This window comes from Platalea leucorodia (assembly GCF_965183815.1).
Source record: "Platalea leucorodia genome assembly, chromosome: 1".
Classification (NCBI taxonomy): Eukaryota; Metazoa; Chordata; class Aves; order Pelecaniformes; family Threskiornithidae; genus Platalea; species Platalea leucorodia.
In genome coordinates this window covers 108,023,092-108,041,973 of record NC_138823.1, presented here as the reverse complement: position 1 = coordinate 108,041,973, position 18,882 = coordinate 108,023,092, and the positions used below count along the sequence as shown (strand labels likewise).

General features: G+C 41.3%; 1 protein-coding gene across 1 annotated transcript in view; it reads left to right on the top strand.

Moving 5' to 3' along the window:
* The window catches only part of CNTNAP2 (contactin associated protein 2), a gene marked incomplete at both ends in the record, with an annotated part of 1,183,012 nt that extends 1,165,584 nt beyond the window's left edge, over positions 1 to 17,428 (top strand). Inside the window, 2 exons of the mRNA XM_082307127.1 lie at positions 15,398 to 15,469; positions 17,229 to 17,428. Coding sequence (XP_082163253.1) covers positions 15,398 to 15,469; positions 17,229 to 17,428 — 272 coding nt within the window. The remainder of the gene's footprint in view (positions 1 to 15,397; positions 15,470 to 17,228) is intronic.
* Positions 17,429 to 18,882: the final 1,454 nt, after the last annotated feature.

Sequence of the window (18,882 nt, the reverse complement as noted above, 5' to 3'; positions counted from 1 at the left end):
ATCTAATTTTAGGCATAAATATATTTATATAAAGTGCTGATTTGTTTTCTGATATGTCTGCTTTCCTTAGGCCATGTTTAATGGGAAATCCCATTAGTCATGATGGTATTCATCTCAGGCTGAAAATGATGGAAAGCCAAAACAATTTGCTGATCCCAGCAATCTCATCCTGTTTTGTGACTGACAGTCTTTGAAAGTACACGTTGTGCCTAACTTTACAGTTTTTTTCTCTCTTGCTTCTTGAGTGTCAGGTAAATACTTCAAAAAAAAAAAAAAATCTGTTCCCTTTAGATTTGTAGGGTCAGGTGTACATTGACCGCTCTCTTGTATTTTGTCCTCATTCTGATTTCACTTGTAGCGGTGTAAATTACAACCTGTCCTGGCAAAGCTGATGGCTTTACAGTGGTATAAAATTAGAATGCTAGAGGAAATATTGTGTCCATAATGATTTTGATACTGATTAGTCTTTGCCTACTGTGTTTGAGGATGCATCCATCTGCCAGTTTTTATATGAGAGGGGACAGGTATATATGTCTTTCTTAGAAGTATGTGCCAAGGTCATACCTTTGGGTTTTGGATTTTTTTTTTTTCTTGCAATGTCAAGGAACTCCTTGCAGCATTTCCTTTCAGCTCTTCTTCAGTAGAGAAATAGGGCAGATGTTTGTAAGGAGAGGCAGATATTCCAGAGCTGTAGGTCCCAAACATTGATACAAGCAGTATCATGCTCTAGAACCTGTTATTCCCTCCTTGCTGCCATGCCATTGTAAGATTTTAGTACGTCCCTTCCCTGTTTATAACATACAATCTCCTACTTTAATTTTTTCATCACAAATTAGTAGTCCCTTTCTTCTCTGAAATTCCTAGGTCAGTTTGTACCTGAAGGTTATATTCTATGCTCCTCTTGCTATAAAAGCACGTTTCCTGAAAGGTACTTCACTGGCTCATGTCTTTAAAAAGTGTGCCATAAAGTTCTTGAGGATGCACTGCTGCTGTGAATCTTTTGCAGCTAATGGGTTTTGGTTGTTAATTTTAGTTGGTTTCTTTTTCCCACACTTAATTTGACTGCAAGCTTGTAAAAGACAAGCTGTGTGATTTACTCAAGATATTTGAACTGTTCCTAATAACTCCTGGTGTTAAAAGAAGGAGGTCCTGTTTGTCCTTGCCAGGTGCTACTACGCTTGTCCTTGTGTTGGCTCAGTCTCATCTTGAAAACTTCTGCTGAGTCGATTCAACTTTGTTGACCTGACAGATTACAAACTTACACATTTTCTTCTGGATTCATTGTAGTACTTGGTCATGGAGCCAGCATGAAGGATATCGGGGAACATACAGCATGCAATTAAGTTGACTCAAGCTGTCTGTTAACTTCTGCCCAGTAAAAAAAAATCTCATTGCCATAGCCAGACTTTACTTGACTGTTTCAAGTCATGGGCAGAGAGACCTTCATTTTTGGTGATGATAAGCTTTAGTGAGACTGGGAGCTAGGAACCCCTCCTCTTGTCCTCTCCAGTGCTTCGCAGCAGTAGAGGGAAAAGATCATATTGCTTCAAAGACTTCTAGTGAGGGACTGCTGTACACTGAAGGGAGCAACAATGTCAGGTGAGCTTTGATAGAAAGAAATTTCACAGCAAGGGAGTGGTGTTTCACCAGGGCAGGAGTGAAAGGACATTCAGGTGTGGATGAACAATTCCTGACTTTCACTCTGGGTGACATTTCCATGATACAAAGATGAGATATCGCAGCAACTCGTTTATCAGTATCAGGTAAGAACAACTCGGTCTTTTTAAAAGTATCTCTGGTGGTCTGACACAGCTAGCTCTGTTTCAGTGTCAGGAAAAATACATACTGTAGACTGTGTAGCCTTGCACACAGATGATCTTGATGAGTGGTAAATGAAAATGTTTGGGTTTAGTGTCACTTTGCATTAGCAAATTGACAGTTTTCACTGAGGATTTTTTTAAGTTTTCCAAACCCTACTAGAAGACTTTCTAACACAAATTGTGTTGAAAGAGAAAATGGAAAAATCAGAGGTATAAGTAATGGTTCCCATTGGCTCCAGAGCTGGAGTAGTCTCGGTACTCTCAGTGTGAATTTACTCCTTCACTAAACCGGCTGAAGGGGTGAAGACAAAAAGCCCTTTTGAAATTCACAGGAAAACTTGTAGTGGTGCTAAAGCAAAAGCCACACGCACTCTGCCACAAAGAAATGGTTGCAAAGAACATGGCTTTGAAAGCAGCAGTTACTATGTACAGGGTTTCTCATTTCAAATATGTTTTTATCTGTAATTTTTGTTGTTATGTCACCTATTTAATTTTAAATAGATCTTAACAAAACATGAGAGTTGAGGACGGTTGGTTTGTAGTGAAAAGAAAAAAATCAGGAAAAATTTTGTCACAAGTATCATAGGGTTTAAATCTCATTCAGTGACATACTCTACATTCATCCTGATTCATATTTTGAGTTAAGTGTAGATTTGTAGCTTTGCTTCTCAAATACTGTGGAACTGAACGTTGAGGATTGAAAAATGTTGTAGGAGGGGATCAAAGGTAAGTGTCTAAATAGAACAGATACACCAGACGGCAAATGTAATGATCCTTTCACCTCTAAACTGCAGTGCTGGATCAGACCTTACGGATAATTACTAGATGTTAAGCAGGTTCTGCCTGACGGGTGACCTACATGAAATGTTTGCCTTAAACTCTTCTATGTAGTTGCTGCGTGGATCCCTCCTGCTAGCTGCAAAACATTTTGGATCCCCTGACAGAGAGGCTAAAAGGAAAATCATAAAGACACACATCAGTCACTTGCAGTTGACCCTTAGAGACAAGTTCAGGCATTTATCAATACGAAACCTTGTTGATTTGCTCCCCGGACAAATGAGCCATAGAGCTTCTCAGTTCATTGTCTTGCACTTTCTGTTAGCCTTGAATTCACATATATTTCACATTTACAATATTAATTCTTTTTAAATTTCTTTGTCATTGTAAAAATGCCACTTTCCTCCCTCCCCACCCCTGGCTGGCATTTTGCCATGCTACTGGGACATTATCTTAAACCATTATCTTGTTCAGCTTGTGAGTATTCTTACAATGCGTAGTCTTTTCCTGTTGCTATGGTGATCCTTTCTTGGTGGTGATGAAGTGCAGGAATTCAACAAGTCATTCTTTCCTAGAATGTGACTTTCTGGTGATTTTTAAAAAAAAAAGTTAATAATCAAACCCAAGCAGATCATCAATATAGTTCCTTCCTGTGTTTTTGTCCCATCCGTATTATCTCAGTTCATGTCAGACAATCCAATTTGCCTTGGTTACATCAAAAGGAGTGTGGAAAGGAGGCAAAAGAGAGCCGGATCAATGACCATATTATTTAAAAATGACATGTCCTACCTTTGCATGTTGTCTAAACCCAGCGAATTACCTGTCTGGCATACATTTTAAAAAAAAAAAAAAAGAAAATTATAATTGCATGCCTTTAACTATATTAACATGCACTTTAATATCTATTACTGTAGCATGTGTAAAAAAAAAAGCTAATCACCAAGAGTTTTTTTTAGTATCTCTCAATTCAAATTAGCTAAGATGTATGTCACTGATAACTGACACCTTGCTCATTGTGGAGAAGCAAACAAAAGCCCAAACAGGTGATTATTTTTGTAGTAAATAAACTCCCACACCTAAAATGCCTTGTACTTAAAATCAGAAGATGCATATTATTGGGATTCAGTTTTGTTGCTGTTTTTATCTAAGATAAAGGTTCTGCGGTTTACTGACGAAGTTTCGCTTCCAAACTTTTCTTATTTATATGAAAAGGATAAAAGAAACCTACTACATGTAGGTACCTCTTCATTTTAGGTAAAATGTGCTCCAGCTTGCCAAACTAAATGATCTTGAGTTTAGTAAAAGCAAGAGATAGTGGAAGAGGCAAGGTACATACAACTGTTGACAAACCATGCTTTAGCACCTCTAAGCTGCCATGGCACTATGGGGCTTCAAGGCGCATTTATTCTGAGTATGAACAGAATGGCATCTAGGGTATTTAACGCAGGATTTAGTTAAACCCATATTAGCTTCAACATATTAAGAATTAAATGGAGCAGGATTAAATACTACATCTGCAGTGTTCTTCCAAGTGGTCTGACTTTTTTCTGACTGTACATATTTAAACCCTAAAAGCTCTTTATTTCTGTGGAAGGTGAAAGGCCTTCCCTTTTAAGAATCAACAGCTTACTTTGAAAGGTATATTGAGCATGTCTGGCAAAGACATTGTATGAAGACATGCACCGCTGTCATCAAGATTAAAACGGCTGCCTGCAGGTTTAACTCCCTTTTTGTTGCAAATTCATTCCTCTTCCTTTAACAAGTGATGGCAGGAGAAGAGAGTGGGAGGGCTGAATACTGGCCATATGATCCATGCTCACCTAACTGGCCAACAAATGATCTTTGTCAAGCAAAAGATAGCAGTCGATTTCTGGACTAAGAGAAAGCGTCGCTCGTGTGTTACTGGTGACGGTGCTGAAGGTCACTTTCCGGATTCAGACGCCATCGGCTGGGGGGTTGCCACCCCGCCCTCTGACCACTGGTACCCACATCTCAGAGAGCAGAGCAGCAGCATCTGAGGAGAAGCTGTGTCAGGCGTGCACTGGTACAGATGTGGCTACGGAGACGGGAAATAGCTCTTGCCCTTTCAAGGGCTTGTTACACAGGACGCAGTGGGAAGGATCAAAGGCATTACTTGCTGGAGGGCAGTGATTCAGCCCTCAAAATGGTCTTAGGTTACAAACACACTGCCTTCTCCTGGTCGCAGGCATTGAAAGAGTCCTGTACGCATCAGTGAATCCAACAGCAGGAGGATTAAAATCAATGGTAACGTGTGACCAGCGCTCGTTCTCTCCTCTAAGGGACAGCAGGGGGCCAGAGTCACTTCTCCAGGCTTCCTGCAAGGGGCAAGCGAGTCTGGGCAGGATGGACGGAAGAAGCGCACCGCTTTTTTTCCAAGATGCAGCCTTACACATCTAAATTTGATCTCCTAGATGTCAGCAAAATTAGAAATGGATGTTAAAGCAGTTGCTAGAATAAAATGATGCTCCTCCTCTTTCAAGCGTAGCAAACAGGATTAATTACCTGTACTGCAATCAGAGAATGATGCCAGATTCTCTCTTTGAAGTTATTGATCACTTGAGGTGGTTGGGTTTTTTTAATTAACACAGCATGTAAACATTAGGAGGCTCTTTGTCTGCCAGTAAGCTAGTTTAATATTTATACTCCCTGTACAAGAGACAGAAGATGCACTTGCAGCCTGCCTTGTGGGCCAACAGATTCTTCCACTGCCAGATTTTGGTGCATTTCTGTGATCAAGTTTCCTCTGCTGAGAGTGACCAGCATTCATCCCCTATTCTCCCAATATAAATATTATCTCAGAAGTCCATGGCCTTGACCTGAGGTTTTTTTGGACAGGAAGGTGGCTTTTTGTTCAGACCGTCGGGGATTAAGCGTAGCAGAAACTCATAGCTCGGTTTCTAAGCACCAAGTGTATCTTGCAGGCAAGAAGGTAAGTGGTAAACATTGAGATGCAACAGTTTCTATTTTTCTCCTCCCCATCGAGCAGCTAACTGGGAAGAGCATCTGTCTGAAATTTGGCACAATCAGTGCTTCATCCTTAAAGGGCTTAATTATGGTGCTTGAATTACTGTAAATCTCTCTATTGATTGGGAATAAAAATACCTCCCTCCGTCTCATCTAGTTCCTTCACACAATTATGCATAGCTTTCTCTTATCTTTAAGAATATACAATTTCAGTGTGAAATTTCTGACACTCTGTCTAGTGTATCAGACAGCTGACAGACTGCCAAGCTTGTAAATTCTTCTGGCATTCGTTGAGAGACCAGCATTGTAGCTATTTCATAAGCAGTGATTTGAATGTTAATGCTGCTTGCTATCTAATGTCAAGACAAGAAGGTGGTAATATTAAAAAGAGAGTGTTTTCCATCGTCTGCAAAGACTATATTTTTTCCACAAGTACTAACTTTAACTAGGAACATAGGGATGGCATAAATTAGGAAAAAATGGAGTAGAGCAGGAAGCATTTAGATGCCTGAGCACTTAATGTGACTGCCTTCTTTTAGGCTGAAAAGCACTTCACTTCATGTGTAAGAGTTTACTGTAGATTACAGTCAGGTCATTACAGCTATTAAAGTTTATTTTAGATTTAAAGTCTCCAGTCTGACACATTCCTCATCCCTAATCCAAGCCTTTTTTTTTTTTTCAGAAGTGGATGAACAGTAAAAGTGCAGAACCTGATCTTGTTGTTCATATCCTGGCTGTGAGAAGCCCTTTCTTCCAATGACCTCAATTAATAGAGTCCATCCTTTTTTTTTCTCCTGTTTTGTAGCTGTCATAAGTTTACAGGCTTGTTTGGCATTCTTGTTTGTTGGGTTGGATTTTGTTTTGGTTTGGTTTTTTGTTTCTTTCAAGTATTCCCTGTGGGTTCATTATCAGCGATTAGCTATATACAGCTAGGCTTTGATCAGCACTTAACTCTACTGTTCCTTTGAGAGCACCAAAGCATTTCATATTCTACATTAATTATAAAAGGAAGTACTTGTTTGTCTTCCTTAACAGGTGAAATGTAAGCACTGCTCATAAAATTTTCATGAAAGTGATAGCTTAGGCCAGCATGACTAATACACTAGCAGTTCTTGTCTGGAGTCCTAGTGAGACCCAGTGTCAGACAGACCTTACTACCAGGAATTAAAAGACAGATGAGTTTAGATCTTTGGATGGGGTGCTCTAATGTGCTGCAAATCAATTGGAAATTTGGCAGAGCAAATGTTCAAAATACTACTTCTGAGACAGAACTTTCTGAAGTTCAAACTGCAGATAAACACAATCCAAAAGTGGCCCTAATTATCTGCTCTCCTTTTAAAATAAAGAAGAAAATTCTGTAGTACACAGGTACCAGTTACCCAACTTAACAATTGTTTTGGTCTTGCCTTCCCACTACTTTGCACAATTACTTGCTTGTGTGCAAAAGAAAGTGTAAAAGTTACTACTGGGAAATGACCATACAAAGGGGGAAGCAGGGGAGAATCACCTAACCATCCCAACAGACAGTGCAGGGATGTTTTTCCCCATTTCGCATTTCATCCAGAACTGGTTTGGGGGAGTTTAAGCTGCAAGGATGGGTCTCCTAATAAGGCACACATTTTTCTGTCCCTTTGCTAGGAAGATTGCTTTTTAAGACCGAAAGAAAGAATATTGTACTGCCCTCTTGGAGCAAGCCATTCATAAAATCCATTTTGTCCTCTGCTTAAGAGGATGGACAGCAAAGTTCACCTGCAGAAGGAAATTAAAGGGCTGATAATACAGCTAATTTGGAAACAACTATCTTGACTGATTGGGTTGTGGACTCTGGTGCCTAGTGGTGAGAATTTGCATTGTCCCGGTTCGTTGACCATGGAGCGTTCAGTGAATTTTCCCCCAACACTGCTATTGTTCATTGTTGGCATTTCCATTGTTCACTCCAAAATTCATGCTTTTTTTAACAGAAACATCCAACTACTCTTTCTTCTATAATCCCCATTTACTTTCCCACACTGTGCCAGACGTTTGCATACAGAAGGGCTGTTCAGAGGACATTTCTATTAAGCCATCGTTTCACAGGATTTTTAAATTTATACGCATTTCACATTGGAATAAAAAGACACGATTGGAGAGGCTTCACACCAAAAATGTAAAAACACAGGCTTTGTGTTTTCCATCATCTCTGTGCATGTCTGTCTCTCTCAGCAGAACTCACCAGTAGCTGTCAGAAAAAAAAAACACTTGAGATTCAGTGAAAAATTCTTAGAAAAAAAATGCAACGCTTCAAAATGTTTTTGATCTAACAGAACGTACCTGACAAAACTTAATTTAAATAATTGGTCCAAATAGCACTAATGTGTTGGAGGACTTTTTGTAATTTATGAAGGTTTTTTCTGGTTTTGTTCCCTTCCTATCCCTCCCAGCCAAGAAGGTTGCAAAGGATTGAAGAAATCAGTGGATTTTGATCCAATGTTGAGAATTTCATCTTCCAGATAATTTGCATTATCGTCCTGGTTTCAGCTGGGATAGAGTTAACTTTCTTCCTAGTAGCTGGTATAGTGCTGTGTTTTGGATTTAGTATGAGAATAATGCTGATAACACCCTGATGGTTTAGTTGTTGCTAAGTAGTGCTTAAACTAGTCAAGGACTTTTCAGCATCCCATGCTCTGCCGGGTGCACAAGAAGCTGGGAGGGGGCACAGCCAGGGGGGCTGACCCAGATGGGCCCAAGGGCTGTTCCATACCGTATGGCGTCATGCCCAGTATATAAACTGGGGGGAGTTGGCTGGGGGAGCAGCGATCGCTGGTTGGGGATGGGCTGGGCATCAGTTGGCGGGTGGTAAGCAATTGTATAGTGTGTCACTTGCTTTGTACTTAATATTGTAGTAGTAGTAATACTAGTACTAAAATAGTAGTAGTAATAAGTACTAGTAAAAGTAGTAATACTACTACTGCTGTTACTACTATTCTATTTTATTTTACTTCAATTATTAATCTGTTCTTATCTCAACCCACAAGTTTTCTCCCTTTTACCCTTCCAATTCTCTCCCCCATCGCACTGTTGGGGGTGGGGGGTGGGGGGTGAGTGAGCAGCTGCATGGTGCTTAGTTGCTGGCTGGGGTTAAATCACAGCAGTGACAGAGAGAAGAAGATGACTTTTTTAAAGTGAAAGGCCCTAATTTTTCCTCTAAGCTGCATGTCTGTTCTGGTAGTTTCAGAATTGCTGTGTGGGTGTACTTCTTCCAATATCCTGTAACTCGCACCAAAAAAATTATTAAGTCTGTGACTGCGAAGACTTCTGTTTCTATAAAGACCGAAAAATGGTTCATATTAGGGATGAACTTGTAACCCTCTAACACTACAGTTGAGGCATCACTAAAAATTTAGGGAGTAATGATTGACCCCATGTAGCATAGAACAAAAAAGACCTTTTACAAACAATATTGTTAATAATATCTTTTAAATATTTTGTGGTTGGGTAAGTGTGAGTATTTTTTTTTAAACCTACAAGTGTTTAATATTAAAAATAACTTCAGCTAAATTCTCAGTTCTATACTTAAGCTGATGTCAGTGGGACGTTAAGTAAACTCTGTTAACAGAGTTTAATGTTAAACAGTTCTCCCTCCAAATCTGCTCTCAAATGCCTAGAAAACCAGGAGTAGATGTAGTTTTCCTCTTTTCTCTGTTTTCAGCTTGGAGAATTAGGAAAAAAAATAGACGTATTAATTTAAAAAATAAAAAAAGACAGGAACTTTCAATACAAAATTTGCCCTGGCAGCATAAAAAGACACAGCATTTTTAATACTGCTTCAGATCTTTTTCTTCTTTTTCTGAATTGCTGTAGTTTACTTGTCATGGGAGCTCTTCACAGAGCCATACTTGGGAGGAGAGTGGCGGGTGGGATGGGCATCAGTAGTGGGATGAGCAAGAAGGGCCGACTGGAGTCTACGGGCTGTGATGTTCATCTTTGACGTAGGGCTGTGTAATAGAGTTGTTTACTCCTGCTCTGTCATTTCTGTGCATGTGTTTAGATTTTCTCTTGTAATCCCGTCCCTTCAGGAGAGGGAATGCGACTGTGACTGCACATTAGTTTCTACTGTCAAGAGTCGAGCAATTAGTTTCTGTACTTACAGTCTGTAGTAAGGGGTGCTCTGTAATTTCAGACCGTAGCAGTACAGTCTTACCTGACTGGCAGGGTTGACATAATTTGACAAAACGCAACCAGAGAGCTTGCTTTTGTTTTCCTCTGTGTTATGGTCCTGTGGAGAACTGTATTACTGAATGGATCTAGTGTCCATCGGTGAGTGTTTGCTCTCTTTGCAAGCTCAATTCTTGGATGCCTGGCTGCAAAATAGAATTAGGAAGAAGGAGTGATAGATAGTTCCTATTTTTGCTTTTATTTTGTTCTCTCACTGTTCTACTTTTAATCAACATCTTGATTGCTGGAGGTTTTACATACCTTGTGATCACCAGATCCAGTTGTTGTGGTTGCTTCTCTAGTTCATATTTATGTGAAAATGAACGGGTCTTAATAATGGGAGAATACCTCTCAAAATTGTGGACATCTGTAAAGCTGAAAGGTCACAGCAGCCTTTCAAGACGTGTTAGTTCTAGACTGAACAAACTCAATTTCCAGCATTTCACAGGTTTCATCCATTGTTTGTTTAAACCCTGTGATCACTTCCACCCTTCCTTTTTTGGAGCAAATCTAAACTGTATCTTCCTTTGTAGTGTGGTGTATTTTAACTAAGACTTGCCCACTCAGTAAAAAAGTTAGAGAGTTTAAAAAATTGCTTCCAATGGCCTATATGTAACACTCCTGGTGTAATGTATGTCAAAAAGAGATTTGCCATTTACTTTGTACTTCTCAGTGGTGCTCTCTAGCTGAAAAGTCTCCCCGTTTGGTTTTGGTTTTCCCCTTGCTTTTACTGAATAGCCTTTTGCTCATTTCTCTGCTCACATCCACTTTCTGGACCACTTTTCTACTTCAGCAGGGTCATTTTGTATTTCAGTTTTGTGAATTTGCAAAAGGCTTTTATCTGGGATCTATGGTAAAAACTCTCCCTCTGAAAATGGCAGTCGCGTAATCACGCCTACTGTAATGAAGCAAAATTATCATTCACTCTGTTAAATCAACCACATCTGTCATCTTTAATCTTAATTATGGTCTGTTTATCCGGTCCTATCTCCCCTTTCCATTCAGTGAGTGCTGCTGTATTGCAGCTGGCTGTGGTAATGACCATGCTGAGCATGCCAGATGATGGTTGGTCTCCTACTGCATTTTTGTGGTCATCTAAAATTTCAAATGTCATTAAAATGATGGCCAAAACATGGATTTTGCCTTCAGTCAGTCTTTAATCACCCTTTTAGGTGCTGCAAAGTTCCTTTAACCCCATTTACGCTGAGACTAATATCAGAAAGTTGAAAAGTACAAAACTTCAGACTCTGTAGACTTACTCTGTGGTTATTGAAACTATGGCCTCATATACAGCAGCCCATGAAAGAAAGAGAAAGCAAAGTATGCTGTGTCCTTTTACGTAAGCTAGCTTCAGGTTGATCATGTTTGAAGCAAACCCGATGGCCTGCTGTGGGAAGACAAGGTGCAAAGAACAGCATCACCCAGCTTGGATTCTGGAAGGGAACCAGATGAAGCGATGTTCATAAGCCACAGATGAGCTTAGCATTTCCTGGTAGAGTTCAATCCGTCCCTACACTAGCTGCAGGTTTTAGGAAAATGTCTTTGGTGTGTCCTGACAGCAAACTGATGGCTCTGTGCCACAGCTGCACGAGCAGAGGATTTCAGGGCACTGGCAGCACATCTCTTGGGCCAATATGTAACTGTGTTCCAGGATAGATTAAAAGTTCTTTGCTCTGTTCTTTGTATTTTGATTCATCCAAGTGAGACTCTGGCTGCTCAGAGAAACCTAGGGAAGATTCAGAAAAAGCTCCTAAGGTAAGGAAACCTTTCCAGTACAGTCCCCAAACCAGATGGGGATCAGCTGTTTGAAAGCAACCTTTGTAGACCAGGTAATAAAGGAAAACTGAATAGCCCCATTCGTGGCCTCAGCTAACAATTAGGTAGCACCGTCTGTAGAACAAGACTCCTGCAGTATCCTCCCCACACCCACCTTACCTTACATTCACAACCCACTTGCTGTCCACAGGGGCTTTGCGGGTTAACTACATAGAGTAACTGCAGCTCCGTGGCACCTATTTGCTGTGGGCAAGTCATGATTGGAAGCTGTTGAGGTCCAAGCATCAGGCAGTGCAAAAGGGCTTGCTGAGACATGTAGTTAGAATTAATGTCACAGTGATAATGGAAGAATCCGAACAGGAAAGAGGTGTTCCCAGCTGCGACAGAGAAATGAAGGCACACACGTCCATTAGCAACTCACTGTTGTACTTCATCTGCATATTATAGCCGTGCGAGCTAGTTATTATACCACTGTGATTTAGATTCCCATGAAACATGAGAGTCACTAGTAACAATATTAATTTTATATGACCAGTCATTTTAAAACATTTTAGGAGTTACTCTTTACAACCTGTGAATGGCACTCTGTAGTCTTCTGTGCTGTTACCAGAGCATCAGTATTACTGTTGCCCCTTTGTCAGCCTGCTCTAATGTGTTCTTTCCTCATTTAGTTCCTGAATTTCAGCAGCAATGGAAGAAAGAATCTCATTAGTTGTCTTCTTGACAAAGTTGCTTAATATTGCTGAGGAATGTGACTGTAGTAAGGTCAAGGATGAATGATCACGTCCGAATGACGTAACTGCTATCTGAAATACCTGCACTTGCTGCCTGTTGGTGACAGTACTCTGTTGCTAAGCTCACCTTGGTGGGTCAAGGAATGTGCCCTCATATGTTCTCTTCTGCCTAATTGCTGTGGCAGAAGTTATCCTTTTGCAGTTCTTTGACCCCTGTTCTGTAGCTGTTTCTGATCATTTGAGAAGCTATTGCTGTCCAGAAGAATTCCAAGGAAACTTCCACCTAAAAAAGAAGATAGCAATGAGTTCTTTTCTTCCTCCTCTATCCATCTGTAGTAATACATTCAGTAAAAAACTGGTATAGACTCTTCCGGAGCAAAAGGTATTCTATAACCCCACATTTGGCTGAGATTTTAGATACAATTTTTCAGTCCAAAAAACCCCATAATATAAAAGCAGGTCTCCTGCTGACACAAGAGTAACAGAACAGGAATTCTTGAATTATGGCGATAATATCTGCCAACACTGCTGTAGGTGCTTTAAAAAAAGATGCATGAGCGTTTAAGCTCCATTTTTTTACGACAGCACTCCTGGTTCTCCAGCAGTTGCAGCAGGGCACAACTTATGGTATGTACAATCCAACCTGATGGTGAACTCTTGTTGAAATAGGTTGTCTCCTGCCCCCAGACACATGTTCCTATTTCTTCTTTGTCAGAGATGAGAGTCTCAGAGTGAGTTGCATCTGCTTGTTGATCCAACAGACATCTCTTCCTGAGTGTGTATGATGACTAGATGCAATGGAAAGCAGCCACGGACAGAGGCATCAGGGCCAGTCCTAGAAGCAGCTGTCAGACAAGATCAAGGACGTAGCTTCACATCATGCTTCATGTTCTTCATTATCCTGTGGTGTACTTCAGTGGCTGTTGAACATCATAAGCCGTGGTCTTCCATCTGCCAGGAATCCCTTGTAGCATAGCCGTTGTGATGTGGCAGCTCCGGAGGGGTCATGCTGCCATGAACAGCAGCCTTCCTTTTTCTTCACACTTCACTGGTGCTGTGGTCCTTGAAACAACCTTTTAAAAGAAGATAAAATATACTATTCAGTTGTAAGAGAAGGGGGAACTGTGACCATTGCTGATTTTAAGATTTCTTGTGTGGGGACACAGGAGAGCAACTCCAAACCAAGTGGCAAGTGGTAGGACTTAACTGCCTGTGGTGCTGCTCCTACGGTGAGGGGCCTCCTTTTAGGTTAGAATGGCAGAGAGCAATTTCCTTGCAATTTGGCAAACTGATGCTTTTCTACATAGTGTTATTTGGCTTTAGGATTTTCCTTGAGGTGCAGGGAGGGCAGGTTTAAAGTTAGGGTTTATTTTCCCACTGCCAGCCCTTCCCTTTCAGTGCTGCAAGGATACTATTATGGACCCTGTGCCAAAATGTCTCTGTAGGAAACATCTGTGGTCCTGCATGGTAAGGTTCTTCTTTGGAGCAAAATCCACTGATACAGAATCAGGTATTTATTTCTCTTTTACATTTTTTAGCCTGGTTTGTTTCAGAGAGGTGCAGAAATGCTGTTTTCAGAAGCCAGAGCACTAACAAGTGTCAAAGGCACAAGTGCTGCTCGCAAAAACTGCTGGCCAGCCCCCCCTCCGCTGAGCCCTGAGAAATGCTCTCTTGTTTGTCCCAAAGGCGACCAGCCAAAAACTAGCTGCTCAACACACAGCTAGTTCGACTCTCCCCCAGTTGAGGTACACAGAAGGCTACTCTAGCCCCAAACCTCTTTTCAGGCCATGTGGCGAGCTGAAGCCATTCATTCTTTTGTGCAGCTGCTTCACGATACAAAAGGAACTTTATTATGGATTTTACTCCATGCTAACAGAAAGCCAGTTGAATTCCCTTAGCCAGTTTTTGGGTATACTGAATGCATCACTGGCCTCTAAAGGCAACTGATTCCTTTAATACAATGTCACCTAATCCATCAAGCAAGGAAAATATAGCTGGGTTTTAAAGACTGACCTAAGAAGTAACTCATATCTTTGGTTATTTTAACTGTCTCCAGTTAAATACTTCTAACAACATTTTCTCTATTTCAAAATCAATGCCATAGTCCAGTGGCAAAGAAGGGAACGATTGCAACCACTCACCTAGCTCCTTGGGCTTGCTTAGTCACTGCAGTGTCTAGTTGCTATGTCTGACTATAAAGACAATGTTGATGATGATAGGTTTAATTAACGAGATTGCCTTTGAAAAGCCTCTGTGATGTTTTCTGGAGGTTAAAACCAAGGCCACCATCCAAATTCTGCTTTAAACCTGTACTGATTCCTTCATCCAGCTCTGCTGCAAGGAGTCTCTCCTTTTGAGGTCGCTGGCAGGTGAGCGTGGGTACATCTGGCTGGTTTTCCTCTCCTCGCCTGTCTGCTGGAGGCTCTCCTCTCCCACGGGCTCTCCTGCCTGCCATGCCTCAGCTCCTCCAACTCACAGTCTTGCATCTTAGCTCCAAAGCACCTCCAGCAGCAGCTAAGCTGCAACGTTGGGCTTTCTCCTAGAGTAGCAGAGGTGCTGGCATGTGCTTCTTTGGGTAACTGCTCTACGGCTCTGACCAACAGAAAATGCAGCCCCTCACTTACCTTAGGCTGTGCAGCAGCAAAAGGGATGGCAGTTTTTCTTTCAAAGAGCTTGCAGTTGTACCTAACGGTGGTCACTAAATCCTGGAAACTTCTGAAGCCTTTCATGGATAGCAGTGACAAAGGCAAAAATCTCTGTAATAACATGTATGATCACACGCATTTGAAAGAAAAGGTTTTGTTTGCTTTTGTGCTAAAGAAACGTACTGAATTTATGTTAGTAGGGTAACAAAATTACCTCCTGTATTAACAGCAGTGCTTACCAAGAGCATGTCCTTCATTTCGATTTTATTTTTGTTAAAAGGAGGAAGCAAGAAGTTCTGAAGGATTAGGTAATAGTGAAAGATCTGTTCTTTTCTTCTTCTTTAGATAAATATCTAGGGATCGTGATTTTCTTTAAATTGTATCTGAGGACGTTGGATGTATTTCTGAACTACTGTATGAAGTTTCACTGCTGTTACAACATGAATCTTTAATTCTCTATTTACAGCCAGTGCTGATTTCCCATACAATGGTCAAGCTATAGGAGATGGAGTTAACAGAAACTCTGCCATTATTGGAGGTAGGAAAAACATCTACTTTTCTAAGATACTTTGCAGTATGACTGTGATGGCTGAATTGCAGTTGGTAACATATTCAAGCTATTTGCTAAGAGCTGACTATGTGGGAAAACTACACCTGAACAAAGTTAAATAGAAATTTGTGTAAGTCCGTTCAACCACTTTGTCCTAGTGAAATGGTTTGTTCTCACTTAGTTTGTCCCCTCAATTGAGTTTTAACCAAATCAAAATACTGATATTCATAATCCACATATTAAGCATCCATGTAGGGAGCTACTTTGCAGTAGTTACTTATGTTAACAGAGTAATTCATTTATATGAAGTGGCAAGGACACTTTTCCAGTTACAGCAGATTCAACATGAATATATGGCAAACATTATTTGCTCCACCCTTGACAAAAATCCCTCATGATCCTGCCTTGGTTTTTAGAGGCCAAGTTCTGCTCTAACTTATGTGCCAGAGAGTCCCATTCAGTGTGATAGGTGATGTTAAGTAATACCAGAATTGCAATTTTGAATTAGCATTCCACTGAAGATACTCTGGCCAGCTGCCTCCAGAAATAAGGGTCCTGGTTAATTTTATGCACACGTGCAGTTTTCTCTGTCCTGTCCCGTAGTATGGAAGTGTTGTACCATAACTCTTCTGGGAGAACTTTGCCACTGCATCAAATTCTGAAGGCATATAAAAAAAATTGTAAAGATCAGCCTGATAGCTTTTAGACAGTTCTAAATGCATATAAAATGACATACTGGTGGTGGGTTTTGTCATGTAAAGCAACACTGAGTATAGTAGTACATGCAGTTTAATGGAATTTCTTGTTTCTTTTCCCTGGCCGCCTCAAGGGTCTGCGTTTCCATACCCATGTTTAGATTAGTTGCTCTAGTTTTGATTTGCTGTGTTATTTTTCCTTTTTAATTTATATTTTTATTACCACTTGAAACTTTTCCTTAATACTTTGAAACCTTACAATACTAGAAGGATAGCATTGCATTCCTCAGAAAAATTCAGGCCACACCTGAACAGTCTGGCTGTCTGATGCATCAGTTAACAAAAGTGGCATAACATAATTCTGGCTGATTACAAGACTTTTTAACCTGAGAATTTTACAATGTCTTCATCCTGGGAGATCCTCGTGCCTGTAGAGAAGGGCCAAAAAAGGAACAGTGCTGTTTTAGCACACAGTTACCTATGCCTAAGAGAATAAAATATGTGAGACTTCTCCATAACAGGGCTGAACCCCAAATAGACCATTGCAGGGGGAGCAATTAAGGATAGGTCTGATGATAAAGCAGTTACATCTGTAATTATGTGGAGTCAGTGCCTAGGGGGTGGAGTGAGCCAACAGTGAACCAAGCAAATCTTCAAGGACATATTCAGGGGCTATGATAGATCTATACGGCCATTGGCTGGAAAGTATACATCAGCGATTCCATCCTCCAAGAGCTGTCCAGGCAGTGACACGTGACAATTTCACCTCCCATATTTTGCCTCACGGTCAGCAAAGCTCACCTGTGTAAGTCAGTATTAATGTTGAAGTTTACCTATGGGATGAAAGTCACTAGCAGACTCCACTCAGTGACATTTTGTATATAGTGAAAACCATATATAAATGTTAGAGTAGTGGAAACCAAGCAACTGTGGTGATGTTTAACTGCCCAGGTAGCTTTGGCTCAGCTTGGAGGAGTTGTGGAATCCTTTCTTTGTGTCGGAATCCAGTGTTCTCCTCACTAGTGGCATCTTTTCTTTCCTCCCCTTTGTAGGTGTCATCGCAGTGGTGATCTTCACCATCCTCTGCACCTTGGTGTTCCTGATCCGCTACATGTTTCGCCACAAGGGAACCTACCACACCAACGAGGCCAAAGGGGCAGAGTCAGCCGAGAGCGCCGACGCCGCCATCATGAACAATGACCCCAACTTCACGGAGACCATTGACGAGAGCAAGAAGGAATGGCTTATCTAAGCCCATGGGGACGGGGCCTGGGGTGGGATATGAGCTGGGCCAGGGTGGGACCGGGATGACTCTTGCAGTGGGGAGAGAACACTCTGCGTCGGACGCTTGAGCACACGTACGGTAAAAAGATCAGCACAACTGGAGGAGCAAGTGACAGGAAAATACCGCTGAGACTGGAGGAAAAAAAAGAATATCTCAAGCATTTAAGAAAAAATACTTTTTAATATTTATTTACAGCAAATTGCCCCTTCTGTATCCAAACAACTACGACAAAGAGCAGTTTTGCAGCTTCAGCATTGGTTAAAATTTTCAGTAATACCTGTCTATTTCTGTGTGCGTTTAGAGGCATTCTGGATACCTGCAACAAGAAACGGGGCTGGTTTTTTACATTTTTTTAAAAGCTGTTTAGAATGTGGGTAGTTCTGTCCTGAGAAGAAGTGGCAGACCTTTCTTCCCGGTGTTGTGTTCCTTCATGGCTGGCCACTTGCCCACAGGCTGCCCTCAGCCCCGCACCTTGACCATATCACCGTTCATTTTGGTGGCGTTGAACCAGGGGTTCAGGGCTGGGGGTGGGACAGGGGGGTGAGGATTAATGCAAATCATGCTCACCGGTTTTTCAACATGTCATCAGCCCGTGCCAACCCTGGCAGGATCCATCTTCTTGACCCAGGCACTTTGTTGATTGCATACAATTCTCATCAGCAGTGTAAAAATACTGTTATTATGACTACTACTACTACTACCAGAGAGGACGATCAGAAAGCACTAGAAGCCTTGGGGGGTTTTTTATTATTATTATCATTATTATTATTTTGTTGATCTCTGAGGGAGGATGATGCTGTGTGAGTCTGTAGACGTAGTCTGTTCCTGTGTCTTTGGCTATGGCACTGGTGACCTGAGGCAAGTGCCAGTTTAAACTCAGCTCTGCCTGTGGCATATTGGCATATACTGTACTTAGGCATAAGCATTGTAGTAGGGAATTAGAGCCAGACTTTGTTTGCTTCTGTTTCTTTTTTATAGGCTGTCGCAGAAATACTAGTACAGCTCTAGGCTATGCATTTGAACCCATGGGCTTCACATAATACTTTTTTTCCAACTCTAGCATAGCGATTTATTCTTCAAATCCTTTGTTTCAGTCCCTTTGCAAGGAAAGCCTCTGCTGGCAGTGTTCGCACAGACAGGGAGGTGAGGCGAAGGAGGCTTGGAAACTCTGCCAGAGAGCACGTGAGAAACGCACAGCGCACAGTGGAGAGTTACTTTTCAATACAGAGATTTACCTGAACTATTTTGCTGTCTTTGAAAGGCATTTTTAAGAATAGCGAGGCCAATGCCAAGTGCAGCATTGCAGCTCATGTCCCCTCTCGGACCAGGGAAGTTGTAGGTGTCGCCTGAGAAGCAGGCAGGCAGCTTGTAGGAAAGGCAAAGGGGCAGCCTGAAGACCTAATACCCTTTCATGGCAATAA